At 33.4% G+C, this 16,994-nt stretch overlaps 2 protein-coding genes across 8 annotated transcripts; one reads left to right on the top strand and one right to left on the bottom strand.

The window, feature by feature from the left end:
* Positions 1–165: 165 nt before the first annotated feature.
* tmem9 (transmembrane protein 9) lies at positions 166–5,247 on the bottom strand. 4 transcript variants are annotated; one of them, XM_087262825.1, is made up of 6 exons: positions 5,138–5,247; positions 4,799–4,896; positions 4,059–4,150; positions 2,775–2,883; positions 2,566–2,697; positions 166–1,554 (listed from the first exon to the last, which is right to left on the bottom strand). In XM_087262825.1, exons 2-6 carry the CDS (start codon positions 4,889–4,891, stop codon positions 1,420–1,422), a joined length of 561 nt encoding a protein of 186 aa, XP_087118951.1. In that variant the 5' UTR covers positions 4,892–4,896; positions 5,138–5,247; the 3' UTR covers positions 166–1,419. The 4 variants fall into 4 exon arrangements, with proteins under 4 accessions (XP_087118951.1, XP_087118950.1, NP_001315465.1 ...); XM_087262824.1 differs by having other exon boundaries at positions 5,146–5,247; NM_001328536.1 differs by having other exon boundaries at positions 169–1,554; positions 5,159–5,197.
* A 58-nt stretch (positions 5,248–5,305) lies between these two features.
* Positions 5,306–15,887, top strand: suv39h1b (SUV39H1 histone lysine methyltransferase b). Of its 4 annotated transcripts, none has more exons than NM_001126482.1 (6): positions 5,306–5,734; positions 7,244–7,425; positions 9,648–10,301; positions 11,639–11,785; positions 13,113–13,242; positions 14,249–15,887. In NM_001126482.1, exons 1-6 carry the CDS (start codon positions 5,716–5,718, stop codon positions 14,380–14,382), a joined length of 1,266 nt encoding a protein of 421 aa, NP_001119954.1. In that variant the 5' UTR covers positions 5,306–5,715; the 3' UTR covers positions 14,383–15,887. The 4 variants fall into 4 exon arrangements, 3 of the variants coding, with proteins under 3 accessions (NP_001119954.1, XP_087118930.1, XP_087118929.1); XR_015496856.1 differs by having other exon boundaries at positions 5,694–5,734; positions 11,639–12,765; positions 12,810–13,242; positions 14,249–15,462; XM_087262804.1 differs by having other exon boundaries at positions 5,694–5,734; positions 7,244–8,696; positions 8,804–10,301; positions 14,249–15,462.
* Positions 15,888–16,994: the final 1,107 nt, after the last annotated feature.

Raw genomic sequence — 16,994 nt, 5'->3', positions numbered from 1 at the left:
ATTTGGGTACAATCATCTGCCAAATGATTAAATGTAAATCTAAAACTCACCATTGAATTTTATCCTCAAACTTTTAACTCATAATCAGCAACAATAAGTGTCTCTAGAAATACATTCCTATTCTTGGTAAATTTGAACACAAAAAGGCAGGCTCTGTAAAGAAAATTTGCAATGTTTTGTATTTTTAATATTTTAGTGCATTTTTACAGAAGCAGGTAAAACAGCTGCAAGTGTTTTGGATCCATACTGGAAAATCAGTTATTAAAGCAGCAAATAAGAGATGAGATGAACAAAACAGTATGTTTGAATTTCTATGAATCAAAGTGTCCAACAAAAGTATCAGTCATTTCAAAAGAAAGTGTATGATATCCCGTTTAACAGAACCAACTAATTAAAGCCTTATATTCTTCACTATTTTGAAGAACATACACATTTTATTAATTAGGTTACTAAAATGTGCAAAATATATGCTTGTGACATGTGCCTTAAATATATAATCAACTGGCAAACACTAATAAATAAATAACAATAATAAATAACGGTAGTGAATGATCACATTATTTGGTGACAAAATAAAACTAAAACGGTTTGAATTGCAGTTTAAACATTCATAAGCAGATTTATATTAGATTATGTACATCTCCACATCAGTGCTCCCAAATTTACATTTAATCTCTTCCATTGCAATGTAGTTTCAATGTAGCAACAACACTTAAATATTCAAGTTTCAGGGTGAAAATATAAAGGTAATCATTGGAATGATGCAAACAAGAGCTTATTTTTTTCATTGATACGTTAAAGCAATAGCTCACCCAGCAAAATAATAATACCCTTGCAGATTTCCACAAATCCAAGAAAATAAAGCAATAATTTCTAAAATCATTAGTTGTACTCCTTATTTATCAATGTGGTCAGGTGGATTAAACCAAAGCTGCCTAAATATAGAGTTTTGGCCATCAGAAATTATATACCTTGCAATAGATGGAGAAAAAATATCTCCTAAACGCTTTGGCTGAAGAATGGAAGTCACATGCATTGCCTGGTCATAATTAACCCTTTTTCGGGCAAAAGAAAAAATATTGTAACTTCATTGACAGATTACAATACAGCACCCCGAGTAACACTCAAGGTATTTTCCATTGAGTATGTCTATTAGTGTCCTATATTTAGTTAAAAATAAATAAATAAATCACATTATTTTTCGGATAAACTATTCTTTTACCAGCTTAATGCTTTCACAAATTCAGTTTAAGAATTTAATATAACAAAGTAAGCCTTGGTACGATTATAAGTCTAATAATATTGTACAAGCAGTAGATTCACTGATAATTATATTGTCATAAAAGCTGAAACTGAAAGACCACCATGCAAGTATTCTCAGACAGTGCAGCCATTTTGTTGTTTTCTCTGTCTAAAGGCTTAGCTGAGCAACTTGTGGCGATCGAACACAGTCTTGCGCTGCTCCTGGACCTGTTTCTTCCAGCGCTGCTGAGCTCCCTCCACCCTCTCAAGCACTGTATTTCCACGAGCACCGTCCACACGTGGCCTCACATCCTGCAGAGTACAATTAATACCCAAATGTTTAGGGTCAAGAGTTAGTCAAGAGGCAACTATTGTCTTCTGCTGCTGTAGCCTATCTGCTTCAATGTTGGTCAGCTACTGCAGACCTCAAACATAAAGATTGTTTATTTGAGTGTCCCCTAGTCTTTATGTCAGCTCAGTGTGCCTGTTCCGTCTGACATTAACAGGAATTGTTTTTTCTATAGAAATCAAGCTTACTGGATATTTTTTATTTTTTAGATCATTCTTTGTCAGTCAGAGAGATGGTTGTGTTAGATTTGTATAAAGGACTGACTATGGAGCTAATCAGTGCTGATATTAAAAACTGTGACATCCACATTGCCTATTTGCATTTTAAATGTGAAGACCGCTGATTGGCCACTCATTGGTTAACAGACATGAATGTGATTGGCTCCAAAGACCCTCTTCACCCACCACTTGCACTGATACACACTGAGTCAATGATCACTGGAGCCAATCACAGTAATATCTGCTGAGCACATGAACACTAAATACAATCAGTAGTGTTTAAGGACCTGCTCAACAGTGCTCAAATGTTTTTAAACTACAGTACTGACTGGTACCGAAGTCGATGCTTTTCATATTCCTATGTGGTATGTGAAAATACCTGTAGAAAATACTTTTCTGAAATACTCAGACCAACAATTATGGCACATTCAAAGTGATTTAAATCATCTTTCTTCCCTAATTTTGATACTCACATTGAACTTCAGCAGATTATACTGACCACATCTACATGCATAAATGCATGAGGTGCAGTCATGTAACTGGCTGATTAGATATTTTGTGATTGACTAATATAGAAATGGTCAATCTTGAAAAAAAGAAATTGATTTTTTTTGCAGAGGATTTGTGGAGAACTTTTATTATTTATATAATATTTTGATTTTGGACAAAAATGTTTTGCTAAAAACTGTATTTTGAGGCCACATAAAAATGTAATTTCTGCGTTTGTGTAACTTTTCTCAAACAATTTCCACATACCTCTGAATCCTCCTCATTCTGCAGTGGCATGGTGTACGGATCATGTTTGCGAATCAGAGGATCAATCAGAAGCAGGAATAGCATGTACAGTAAAAGAGCTCCGACCACTGACAAGTAGATGATAATGGTCACCTGGGAAATTTATCAGAATATTAATACTCCTCAATTTCCTTTAAATGCATGATTAGATAATAAAAGTCTCTTCTCACCTTGATGGTGTTGCTGCTTCGTTCTTCATACTTGCACTCACACAGCAGACAGTAGGCCTCCACATCATGACCAGGCACTGGCATGGGCTCCACCACATGCAGACAGTTACTATAAGACAATACATTCATAAATATAAATGGAAAAAAACTATCAAGATATAATGTACATAATCTATAAAATATATCTTTTACAGACAGTACCAGTCTGTCTAGAGCAGAGATGGCCAAAACTAGGACCCGCAGGCCAAAGTTGGCCCAGAGAGAGAGAGAGAGAGTTTTAATTTTATTGCCATTTCAGCCTCTATGGCTATGTCATGGCAAAAAGAAAATAGATCAAGTTTATCACGTTTTATAAACACCAATTTTCTATAATTATAAAAATATTCGAATAAATAAAAGTATTCAACAGCAATAAATAATGTACAAGGTAAAATACATATATAATAATAATAATAATGATAATATACAAGATAAAAATCTAAAACAGTTTTTTAAGATTTCCTTTTGATAAAGATTCACATTTAAATATTCCACTAGAATATGTTTATCTGTTTGGTTTCTGTTGCAATATAGACATTTTGGGGGTTCTTCTCCTTTAAGTAAATGTTCATGCGTGAGTCTCGTGTGTCCAATGCAGCATCTTCTATAAACAATTTCATCGTGTCTTGACTTGAAAAATAAATTAGATTTTTCCAAAGTTGGCCCATGGTAACCTTTAATTTGGCCTGCCAACAAATCAGAAAAGAGATGGACAAATGATGGGGAAGGTCGGGCTGAATCCCTCAAAAATAGATCGTCTTTTCTAATTTTACGTAACCCTTTGTTTGTTTGCTTAATTGCTGAGCTACAAAAAATGAAATTAAATGTTTCAAGTAAATGTGAATTCATCAGAATATTAAGAGTCATGAAACCCTAAAACACATTTTTTTTTAGATGTTGACAGACATATATGCGTGGCAACAATGCTAAAAACACTATTAGAACACATATTTCACTATTGAAATAAAAAATCCTTGAACTACATTGTGCTATAAATTAGACTGTTTATAGTTTTATTGTAGGTAGTACATTATAAAATGCATTATATTTATATGATATATGATGATTATATGATAAATAAAAAATTTCTATATATTTTAAAATATTATTAAATTAAAAAGTTTCTATGACAACTTTAACGTAATACAGTTTGGTATATTTAGCTTCGGCCCACCACCCTCAATCAAGTTTGGTTTTTGGCCCTTCATAAGAAAAAGTTTGGGCACCCCTGGTCTAGAGTCTTACCAGTCTTTCTGGGTCACATTCTTTTTGTATATATGTCCAGTGATGTTTCTGTAAGGTGGACAGATGCACTTGCAACGCACATCTTCAAAACTCTGTGAAAGCAACATATTATTTTCAGAAAGAGACAAATGATTTCTCTAAAATGAAGAAAGGCACAGTATTTAGCAAGGAATTTGAACTTTTTTTAAATTATACACAATTCATGTTAGAGTTATGCTCATTTATTTATTTTTAGGATAGGTATATAAAGCACATTAGTATAAATATAGGGGGTCAAAAAAACTTTTGTTAAATCATATCATCAACCTCAGTAAGTCCTTCCTCCATATCTCAGACATCTTTTACACAATTTTGCTGATTAACGTGCAAATGTAAACCTATTGACAAACTATTAAGGTTTCTTTTCTGGAGTAGTTTGTATAGGTTAATACTCCAAAGATTTAGTTTTAGTTTTTTTTTGTTATAAAAAAATGCTAAGTGCTAATCCAGTACTGGGTTGCAGCTGGAAGGGCTTCTGCTGTGTAAAACATCTACTGGATAAGTTGGCGGTTCATTCCGCTGTGGGGACCCCTGATAAATAAGGGACTTAAGCCGAAGGAAAATGAATGAAAAATGCTAATTGCATTAATAACATGTCAAAACCTGGTAACATTCGAAATGTTGCCTTTTTTCACGTTTATTTACATATAGAGGTTTTAAAACATAAGAATACAGGTGAAAATAAGCCAGTAAAACTGTACCTTATCTGCAGAAGCAAACGACACCACTTCTATGAGAACAAGAAACGCCAGGAAAATTACTGGTGTCCGGAGACTTTGTGCAATGAAGGACATGACGCCTGTAAAATAATACATTTAAATTATTTGTCGTTTAGCTAAAGGTGATGGTTGTACTGTAAACAATGTACTTATAATCAGTTAGTAAATGGTCTATGCCGCATTAATAAGAGGCTGGCAGACAACCGGTTTCGCCGTTTAGGCCTTCTCCTGTCTATATTGCGTATTTTAGAGGAAATAAAATTACATAAGGAGGTACAAATACATAAAATGTTACACGCAGAAATGCAAAACTAAACGCACAAACATACAGACAGTATTTACATCAACGCATTTGTTGACTTTTCCCGGAAGTTCATGAATGTTTACGTCACACTGTCACGTGACGATGACACTCTACATGTCCCGCCTTCGCATAGATAGATCTATGCCGCCTTCATAACCGGCGAAAAGCAAAATAAAAGACTTTACAGCACATCTCCGTTTTTACTTTGAGTGACGTAAACAGCCTTTTTGTTTCCTAGATGTTAGATTATGAAATTAAAGCCTTAGTTCAAAAAATCGTATTGACTTTTTTGTCTCGCCTGGACACCAAAAATTAACCATTCTAGAGTAATTAAATGGGTAACCGTTAAATGGAAAGCATCTCACAGATAACTAACGTTAGTGTCTTCAAAATATTATCCATATCTGCCTGTAAAATCAGTCAAATTAAGATCTATTTTTCCTCAAAGTTCACACATTTAACGAATGTGGCATTTTGCATAAACTCTTCCCGATTTAAATACTCTGCCACTATTGGTTGCTCAACCCGTCACTCAGACGGGGCGCATCCAACCACCGAGCAGCCTTTAGTTCCATAGTTTTGGCGGCGTGAGACGATGGCGGAAAATTTGAAAGGTAAGAATATGCCGTGTTAATCGTTCACAAACAACAGTTTATTCAATATAAGTCTGATCTATAGCCCGAGTTGGTTAAACGACATGTTTTCTCGGAGGTAACCCGGAAATAAGCCCCGAGTTTTAAAACATTATTTGCTGCAAGTTGCTGATACAAATTCACGGTAGGTCGGTGTTATGGCCAGCGCGCGCTCCTGAAACACGTTTAACAAACTCTTCGACAATCGCTTGTTCCCCTGTCCAGATTGTTTTCTGAAGTTTTGTTAAGTTGTACAATGTTACATATCTCGCATATGCGCAGTTTTAGCATACTTTTCGGTGTTTAGCTAACGTTTTTATTTTCCTTTGCTAAGTAATTCATATTTAAAAGCAAATGAATACACTAAAATACCAATTCAGCCTGTGAATACTCTTAGTTTAGCTTTGTTAAAGTGTTTAAATGGCCCATTGGTTAGCGAAGATGCTCGCGACCAGCCCTGTAAAGATTAACTTACTAATGTAACGTTATTCCATAAAGCATGAAGGAAGCAGATCTGTACATTACTCTTTTGTATTGTTTTTGTAGATCTAACGTTATATATTTTATTAAAGTTATACGAGAAACTATAATCACTATCTTGTTAGGGAGTCTATTCTCACAATATATTTTGATAAGAAGTTTTAATGTTGCTATTACTTTGATAACATGACAATATTGTAAGTTGGTTTAATTGGCTTTGGTTTGTTGTTGGTTTTTAGAGTTTTATGATCAAATATCTTGAAAATGTTTGTAGTCCATGTTATTAGCTACATAATATTATTTGAAGACTATTTCACTTTTAATTAATTAAATACATTTACAAATACACAGTACATTACAATACATTTTTGTAATATTATTTCAAAACAACTTAATAGTTTAAGTAACATAACAAAATATGTACAAAGTAGTGATTACGGTTGTTTCATAAAATTTTTTTTTAAAGAAAATTATATTTTGTCATGTGTGTGTGTGTATGCATGTTAACCAATAATATTATTTTCACATGCTATTTATTTTGACATGTTTCTTTCTGCAAAGTTTTAGTTTACATGTATGTTAGCAACAGCTTAGCCGTGTTTACTAGCGTGCACACATCTGTCATCACCAATTTTACGGTTGTTGCTAGATCGGATATGGTTGCAGCCAAAAGTTAAAAAAATTGTATTTATTATTCATATAATTTCCCATTAATTGCATTTTATTACCATCTACTCCTACCCAAACCCTGAACCCAACCATCACTTTTATGTAAAAACAGTAGTTGTACTGAGTATTAAACATGTAATTTATTAAATTACCCAATAAATTGTATCTTATAACGTCTACTCCAACCCTAAACCCAATCATCACAGTACTGTATAAATATTCTTGTACAGTGTCACAAAAATGAAGCTATATTGATGTGCGTGTCCGCATCTGTAATCTAGATTTTACCCACGTTTTTACCTCTTTTTTTTTCTAAAATTGACATGTAATCATGTTTTATAGCTCAAGTTTGCAGGGTAGCATGCATTGCTACGACAGAGCAGCTGGAGGTGGTCTGTCGAGATGAGGGAGTGGTGTGCGAAGAGCTCGGCATCAGCAGGAACAACCTGTGTGATTATGAAGTGGAATATTTGTGTGACTACAAAAGAAAAGTTATCACAGATGGGAAGAGGCAAACAGTACAGGTGAGCAGAAAACAACACATTTGTAAAGCATTAGGTTTTATTTGAAATCCAAGTTTCAATTTTTTTTATCCTACATAACAATTGAGAAAGGATTTCAGATTTACAATAGGAGGAACTGGCATTCGGAACAAGGGCTGGGCTATATGGCAAAAATGCAGTCTTGATAATTGTTTTCTATATTGAACCGTAACGATATACATTTCTATGTAAGTTGTTAATGCATCCAGATTTAAAAGAGTAGCCCAACAATGACTGAAGCCACAAAAATTAGAGGGTACTTTAAATGGCATAACATAAATTCAGCTGATGAATTGTCGGTGGGCAAAAATTTGCTGCATGTCTAATATCAACAAAGTTCTAGATTTCTGTTGTTGCACATTTCTGCTGTGATTGGAGCGATTCGATTTAATATCATTTATTGGCCCAGCCCTATTCGGAACTGCTATTCATATACTAGTAATAACAAATGTAATTTTTTTTAAAATATACTTTTATTATATGCAAACATATATAATAAATAAGAGCTTAAAACTAATATTTTGCAATATAAATAACATTTAATAAAGTATTCCTAAAACAAATGTCACTGTAATTATTCTTAACACTGATAATACTGTTAAACTAGATGATTCTGTAATAATAGTAATTGTTGTATTTAACAACAGCAAACTTTCGTATTATAGAACATTTATTTTGATGGAAAACCACATAGAAGTGCTATTAAAAGGCTGATCTTTTTACTTATTTATAAAACCTTAAATCTTATTACATACACAATTTAAAAGTGAGTTTACTTACAGCACTTGGGGTTTATTTGAACAAGCTTTTATTCTGTACCAAGCACAGGATGCTTCTTTTTGCCACTGAATAAAAAATATCTCAAAATACAAAACAATTTTTTTTGAAGGATATGGTAATTGCAATTTGATTAACGGTTTAATTTGTAGTCAAGCTTTAGCTCAATAATCTGTAAGCCGTGGCAACAATGCTGTGACAGGCAACATTCTGCGCTGTCTATGACTTTGAAACCAAAATATTCCCATATTACAAGTGCTATTTTTCTTTGATAGTAATTCGTCTATCAATGCTTCTGAAGCAGGAGATGCCATAATGCCACTTGTCAGCAATTTCCTGTTTGTTTTCTTTTTTTTTTATTTTATTGTGGCCATAGTTCGGTTGCGAAATTTAATTTTGATTGGGCAGAACGAAAGTGTGCTCACTCAATTGGCTAGTAAGACAACAAGAGTAACTGTGGATGCAAAGGTAAGCTGGCTGAAAGGGATGTCTGGGTGCTAGGGCTGTGCTAGTAATCGAAATCGCAATTAGTAATGGTAACGTTTCAAATTGTGATTCGATTTCGATAATCGCACAGCCCTAGCAAACAGACATGCCTTTCAGACAGACATTATCTGACATTATCCGGGATGCTGTAGCTCTTGACACATCACAAAGACTTGTTGTGTGCATTGCGATATTTAAAGCAAAACTGTGCTATTACTCCAATCAAACCATCACACTCTGCTCTTACTGGTGGAATATGCAATCAATGAACATTGGCCACAAGGCTGATCTAATTTAGCCATGAAACCTCCAACACCAATTTGGCCAGTGTTTCATTGTCCATCCCCTGTATCTAGCAATTGTAAATATTTGTATAATGTTTTTTTTGCAATGAGTATATATCTCTCATTTCACTCTTAATATCTATTGAACTTGTATAATTTAAGATATAAATATGTGAGTGTGAACTTTGTAACAGCATTGTGTGTGACTCACCAAAGAGCTTAAATTAACTCCACAACAAATCACACATCAAATAATCATTGCGAGGTTTTTTTTGTAATATTTCTCACAAACATTCCGCGAGATCTGCTTCCTTCTTGTCTGTCGCTGTGCCCTGTGTCCGATGCAGCTGAAGCGGAGATTGAGGCACACTCTGACAAGCACGTGGGAGCGGTGGGTGGGGAGAACTAGCATTAAAGGTACAGGCAACAAAAACAGCTACATTATGTTCAGAGCAAAAAATTCCAGTATTCTAAAATGTATAATAAATAATCTGACGAGTGTTTTGAGCTGAAGCTTTACAGACACATTCTGGAGACACAAACTACTTCTCTTAAATCTTGAAATGGCGGTAAAATTTGTGCAATTTAAACAGTAAAAATACTTAAAACAAAACTGTATCCTACTTTCTCTTCCATGTTTTTCCCTCTCTGTCCCAGGAGTTATACCTGGTGAAATGGAAAGGCTACCCAGAATCCAGAAACACATGGGAACCACGGAGGAACCTGAGGTGCGTCAACCTGCTCTCTCAGTTCTGGGAGGATCTGAATGCAGAGATGCAGAGACAGAATAAACGTTCTGCCCCTCGTCGTCTAGACCCCGCCACTGTAACACACCTCACTCAGCGAGCGAAACTCCGGCAGACCCTCAAACAATGGGAGACTCACCTCAACAGCCTGGGCACCCATAAGGGCTACATCTCTGTCCGCAACCAGGTGGATCTGGAGGGTCCACCCAAAAGCTTCACCTACATTAATGACTATAAAGTTGGAGATGGGATCCTGCTGAACGAGGTGTCCGTGGGCTGTGAGTGCACAGACTGTTTGGCCAGCCCTGTGGAGGGTTGCTGTGCCGGAGCGTCCCAGCATAAGTTTGCATACAATGAGTTGGGTCAGGTCCGCATTCGGCCTGGGTTGCCCATTTATGAATGCAACAAGAGGTGCCGCTGTGGGCCTGACTGTTCCAACAGAGTGGTGCAGAGGGGCATCCGGTATTCGCTCTGCATTTTCAGGACGGACAATGGCAGGGGATGGGGAGTGCGGACCATGGAGCGAATTCGCAAGAACACTTTCGTCATGGAGTATGTCGGCGAGGTGAGAGGGATTGAGTTGGGTTGTTAGTTGTAGTCTGGATTAGATGCATGTAAACATTCTATTATTTTTATTTAAGGCCTGTAACTAACGATTAGTTGATAATCCGTAAATCTGTTGATTTATTTTTTCTATTCACTAGATTAAAACATAATTATTTGAACGGTGAAATTTTATTATTGATTTTACCAATTAGGTTGTTTGTTATATTTATTTCTGATTATTTATGCTATTAGTTTGGGGATTGGTTTAAAGTTCCTAATTTCAGCAAAAAGTAACACTTAAAAAAAAAAAACATAATTCTAATTAATTAACAGGGTTTCCGCAGGGTATTAAAATGTCTTCAATCTCTAAAGCTATATTTTAGGCCTTACAAAGTCTTAAATCTACTGAAATGTTGTGTTGCAGGATCTTTTTTAACAGGTCTTAATTTTCCTTTGTTCATGTATCTGACCATTACACCCATACATTCACCGGCAATCCCAATCTCAATAAAACTTTTAACTTTTTATTTAAAAAGAGCAACTAATTACATTCCTCACACTAGCATTTGCTTTAAAGTTCTCCATTTGTTTGCTGCTGAGGATACAATATTTATTTTTTTATTATTATTTGTTATTGTAGACTGAAGCAATTGACAGCTTAGCTATGCTTTGTTCTATTCTTGGTAAGGGTTATAGTTTGTAAATGGATATATTTGAAAATTAATAAAAAAATATAAAATAAATGTATAATAACTAAATTATTATTGTATTATTGAATGTATTGAGTTTTAATAATTTTTAGATAGAGCAAGTGAAAATCTTTTCTAAACGGGATATTTAAAAAAATCCTTTGCAATTAGCCCTGTATGAATCTACAATTTTATTCATAATGGTCTAAAAATGGTGGTGAAACCTGCAGAAACCCTGATCTAATTATGTTATTATATAATAATTATAATGCAACTATTTTTAAATGTTAAATGCCAAATAAAGTGTTATTCAGCTGTTATTTTTTTCACTTAATTGGATAAATTCATTAAAAATAATGTTATTAAAGTTAGCTGATGTTTTCTATACACAGCACACAGTTGATCAATAATTTGTCGATTAATATTGTAGTTATTTACATTTTATTGTATTTAATTTTTGTATTTCAACTCTTCTTCAGTTGAACATTGTCGTTGCTGCCCTGTTATCACCAGGACATGTTGTTCTTCACTAGTAGATAATGGCATTGTCTAGCAGCTATCTAACAGTTTAGTTTCCGTCTGATAGCTGTGGCTGTGTTTGGCTGTCTATCAAAGAAGCAAGTTTTGTAGTTGTTAAATTTTCTTCTTTTTCCCTGTTTTGCTTTAGATCATCACAACAGAAGAAGCAGAACGCCGAGGTCATGTATACGATAAAGAGGGCGCCACTTACCTGTTTGACCTGGATTATGTGGACGATGAGTATACCGTGGATGCTGCTCATTATGGAAACATTTCCCACTTCGTCAACCACAGCGTGAGTTGATCAGCTTCAAATAAATGTTCAAATTTAATCTGCATGAATTGAATCTTAAATTTCTTTTAAATGTTACTGTTTAGTCTGAGGTCACACTGTACAGATTCTGGGACCAAATGTTCTATCAGATACCAAAAGCAGACAGTTTTTTAAAAGAAATGCTCTCAGTGTGCTGTAATACTAAACAATGAATTAAAAATTACGTCATTAAAATTGTATTTAAGATATTTTTTTTTAATTGTTTTGAAAAGTAATTAGATTACCTAATTCAACATTACTTAATCTCATTAAGTCCCAATTAAATAATAATACAAATTAAACTTTGAATTTAAATTTAAGTCAAACTTCTAACTTTATATGATTTTAAAACTTAAGCATTTTAATAGAAAACATCACTTTTTATTTAACAAGTAGAATTACTCTGAATAAATAAATCCTAAACATTAAATTTATTAAATTTTAACTATTTTTTTAAAACAATATAGCATTTCACATGTCACTGATACAATTCATTTTTACTTGAGTATGTGCAATTGTCTAACAAATGTATCTTTATTCAGTCAAATAATATAAATAATTGCTAAATGTAAGATTTGTGTAATAAGAAAAGAAATTCCTCTGCTTCTCTGAATTGATTTATTCAAAACTGTTGACGTTGTTTACAATATTTAAGAAAAGTATATTTAATCCGGGGCCAGACAGAATCTGCAGACATTTTTTTCTATTTCTTTGCAGAATTTTGTACAAAACCTGCAGATTTATTTTAGAATGATTTTGATAGTATAGTAACTAAAAACTGTTACTAATATTACTGAAATGTAAATGAAATGAAATGTATTGTAAAAACTGTATAAATGTATATTTACACATTAAATGAGACAATAAATAATGATTGGATTAATGTGTGGGCCTTATTATAACTAATAGTAAATAATTTAAATACAAATAACAGTAGATAAGGAATTTAATTTAATTACTTTGTGAACAATTGGTAATCCAACAAAATATTGAATTATTTAATGAGTCTTTTAAGGATTTATACAACGTCAAAAGAGAGAACTTCTCTTCACAACAATAATACATCACATTTTAAAAAGAGTTGAAACATCAGTGTTTTGGGTGCAGAATAATTATATAAATGATTTGCATTTAATGTGCAATTTATGACTTAACAGTGGTCATAAACGGCTATTGAGATTACTTTCTCTATTCAGTTGCATCAACCTTGGACCTGAAAACAGATTTTCATCCACCATAAATAAACAAGTGGATTACAGCACATTTTACTTGCTCTCTTATGAATCACATGGTTGTTTTGCATCCCCAGTGTGACCCCAACCTCCAGGTATATAATGTATTTATTGATAACCTGGATGAGCGGCTGCCGCGGATCGCGTTCTTCGCCACTCGTGGGATAAAGGCTGGAGAAGAGCTCACCTTTGACTACAACATGAAGAGTATGTATAGAACTGGATAGTAGAGCTAATGAAAATTAGTAGAGCGAGTGACAATAGAGCTAATAAAAGTAATGCAACTAAACATACACTGCAACTATATTTGATCTAAAGGTGATGTTTGTATTGTTTCTTATATTAATTCTATTCTGTTGTTTAAAACTTTATTCATTTTCATGTTTCTGAAGCACACATTAAACATATCTGAATGATTTCTAGAGGAGCATCATGTGACTATATAGACTGAAGTAATGGCTCATGATAAAACAGAAGCTTTTGCCATCGCAAGATTGTTACTTTATTAAAATATACTAAATGCAAAAAATAATAATCAAAAGCTGCTATAAAGTTTTTACAGTTCTAACATGAAGTGGTTTTTCAGGCAATTTTGCAAAGTAATATTCCTCAAAATGGCAATTTTCAGGTAATTTGGTGTCTATTAAAGTCACATAGCCATTCTTTAAAGAAATTATGCATTGATTTCTAGAAACCTTCACCTTTACACATGATGACGTGAATATTCTGAATCCATAATTCTGTAACCTACCACAAACATCTCATATCTGTTTTTTCGCCCGAAATATTTATTTAAGATATTTAAGTAAAATATTTAAGATATTTCCTACCCATTAGTGCTTGTATAATATACCTATGTCTCCTTTGATTAAATATGTGGCTATGATGCATATATTCCTACAAACATTCATCACATTGATTTTTAGAATTATTTATTGCAATAAGAAAAGATTTTAATAAAAGGATTTAGCCTTTTTTAAATAAGTTAATACAATGTCTTTATTGCAAAATTGACACTAGAGGATATCACAATGCTTGTGTAGATGTGTAATAAAAAGCAGTGCATTGTTTATTAAATGAAAGTTTTTAAATGTTTTCTTTAAATGACAGATTTTATAACTATGTGTCTGCCTCTGATATAAATACTTTCTTGAAAGAGTAAATGATATGTTTGTGTAATCTATTTTTCTGTTTCTCTTCTTTTTTCCCATAGTTGATCCAGTAGATGCCGAGAGCACAAAGATGGATACTAATTTCGGTGTGATGGGACTCCCAGGCTCCCCTAAGAAGCGCATGCGTGTGGAGTGCAAATGTGGGGTGGCGACCTGTCGAAAGTACCTATTTTAGAGCAAGTGCATGCTAAAGAGAGACTGATGGAAGATCATGTGTTCAACTGGAATGTGTTGAAAGCATCTGCAGTTTGCAAATTTAGAATTTTAAGTAAATATTTAAGTTTTTTTAATTTCCTCAAGATTAACCTCAACTTTTACCACAGACGTGTTTTCAAAAGAGTATCAAATGTGGCATTAATCGTTCACTTTATATGTTAACAAACATGTAAGTGACGGTTTAAAACTAAATCATTTTTATAAAATCATATGATCCGCATAAAATTCTTACAGAAAAGCTTTTTAACATGCTTTATTTGCTCAAATTGGGATGGATTGTTTTTTACTTCTGCTTTGTATTTTTTGCCCTGTTTTTAGTAAATATTTTAGACCAGTGTAACATTTCTAAAATCTACAATCTCCTTGATTTTTCGCTTGTCATGAAATTTCCACCAGGGGGCAAAATATACCTATTAATGCACAGAAAGGGGTGTTTGTTGGACTGCAGAAGGTGGACCATCATCAGCTGCCTTTTACACATGCTAAATGCTTTCATTATGTGTATATAGTCAAACAAATGACAAAATACATTCATACTGTCAAACCCATATTTTAGAGTCTGTCTTTGAGAGCAAGACTGGATGCATAAATGAGTTCAAGTGCTTAAGTTGAATTATTATTTCACAGATCCGGTTAGTATCCAGGGGCTGCATTTCCCAAAAGCAAAGTAATCCTATTGTTGGCCTTGACATATAAAGCCTCCTCATGTTTATGTTGCTTTTGGAAAATGGACCGTGAAGCTGGAGTGTTCTGTGGATTCCTGAGAGATGGTATTTTAAGTCTGCAATTCTCACATGCTCAGAAACATTTTAACATTCACACAACTATGAAACTGTCATCCTCAAAATCAAACTATGTTGTATATATTGTAGGACTATAATTTTTGTTTTTTTATTGGCTTTGTATTAAAAAAGAAAATCAAGTTGTTTTGTCAGTCCTCACATTTATACTTGCACAAAAGTGAGATCATTTTACACCATGTTGACAATGACAGCATAGGTTGTACACTTAATGAAATAAACCAATCCGCTTTTATCAATCATAGACTTTTATTTCTATACTAACATGATAAAACACCTGATATTGACCACAGAATGTGTTCACAACCCTGTTCACACATTAATTCAGTGAGACGACAAAGCAATAAATTAGTGACTGAATATTTGGAGGGTCAAGTTTTGGAAGAAGGGATATCCAGGGGTGAAAGATTTCTTCAATCCTCTCTGTTTACAATGGAGTGTAGTCACCCGGTAACCTGATGCCGTGACTTCAGTGCAATGCGTGACCTTTTGGGGTGATATCAGAGGCTTGGGGCACGCTTTAAAAGAGCACTGCAAAAGGCCATATGCTTGCCCACAAACTGACAAGACAATTTGGAGACTTTATATTTTTTTCCGAAGCAGATGGGTGCAAAACTGCATGTTCTTCAAGTCCACTACAAAACAAAAACTCTGCAGTTGTTTACTCACTTTATTGTTCTAAATCCACAAGACATCTGTTCATCGTCTCAACGAAAATGTGTATATTTGAAATGAAATCTGATCTGTTTGTCACCCCATTTAAAGTCTGTTTTGTTTCCGACACTTCAAAACACTTTATCAAACGATCAATCCATATCAATCTAGCAATTTAATTGAGCTTTATATCAGGGTGTTCGCTGGGTCCTAAATAAATTAATAAATCAATGTAGAAAAATTTAAGGCCCTTAAAAAGTATTAAAAAGTCATAAATGTTATTTTGCAAGGTATTACATTTTATGTCATTTTTGATTATGCTATGTTTGGTTGTATGGTAAAGTTTGCCTGAATCAAATCGGTTAATATCAGGATGCTATGTAGTTTATAAAATCCTGTTAGATTTGACATCATGCTCCTTTGTTTAATGCAGTAACCAAGGAAACACCATTATTTCTGCAGTTCTATAGGCGCCAACCTGCTGAATTAGCTAGATTTAATAGATTTGTATTCAGTATATGAAGAATGTCTTAGTTTTGGATTAGTTTCTTACATTAATATTTAGTAAATATGTACTACAAGTTAAAATCACAACAGTGTTGAAATCTAAAGTGATCTTAAAATGTATGGACAGAGTCTTAATTAAAGGTCTTGAAAGATAGTGAATTTAACTCTGATTCCTGTATATACCCTGTATACAGGGTTCTTACACATTTTCCAACTTCAAATTCCAGCACTGTCAAGGTGCATTTTTCTACTTTTTTAGCATGATAAATTGCATTTATATATATATATATATATATATATATATATATATATATATATATATATATATATATATATATATATATATATATATATATGCTGTATGTACTTTTTCACATCTAAATCCATTGTGCTATTTAAAAAAAACACAATATAACATTTTAACTTAAATTGTTGTATACTTTGGAGCATATATTTATTGGGATAGTTCACCTAAAAATGCTAAAGAAATTTTTAAAAGTTCAGTTATTAGTTAAAGTATCTTTAAGTTTGGTCTCGTACCTAAAGCTGATATCTCAAAAAATGAGCTTACAGTCAGATTTTGTTTGGGCGTCGTACCAAACTTTCAATA

Source organism: Danio rerio, chromosome 8 (assembly GCF_052040795.2).
Source record: "Danio rerio strain M-AB ecotype USA chromosome 8, GRCz13ab, whole genome shotgun sequence".
Taxonomy (NCBI): domain Eukaryota; kingdom Metazoa; phylum Chordata; class Actinopteri; order Cypriniformes; family Danionidae; genus Danio; species Danio rerio.
Note: the sequence above shows the minus strand (reverse complement) of the source record. Positions and strands in the feature narration are given on the sequence as shown.

Bases quoted from the DNA above. Each gene is read 5' to 3' on its own strand.
- tmem9 (NM_199866.2), bottom strand. From the start codon at position 4,912: ATGTATTATTTTACAGGCGTCATGTCCTTCATTGCACAAAGTCTCCGG. The intron at 4,151-4,798 runs GTACAGTTTTAC...TTGCTTTCACAG, and splicing joins CGTTTGCTTCTGCAGATAAG to AGTTTTGAAGATGTGCGTTG. The intron at 1,555-2,565 runs GTATGTGGAAAT...TGTACTCTGCAG, and splicing joins AGAATGAGGAGGATTCAGAG to GATGTGAGGCCACGTGTGGA.
- suv39h1b (NM_001126482.1), top strand. The intron at 7,426-9,647 runs GTGAGCAGAAAA...TCTCTGTCCCAG, and splicing joins GGAAGAGGCAAACAGTACAG to GAGTTATACCTGGTGAAATG. The intron at 13,243-14,248 runs GTATGTATAGAA...TTTTTCCCATAG, and splicing joins CTTTGACTACAACATGAAGA to TTGATCCAGTAGATGCCGAG.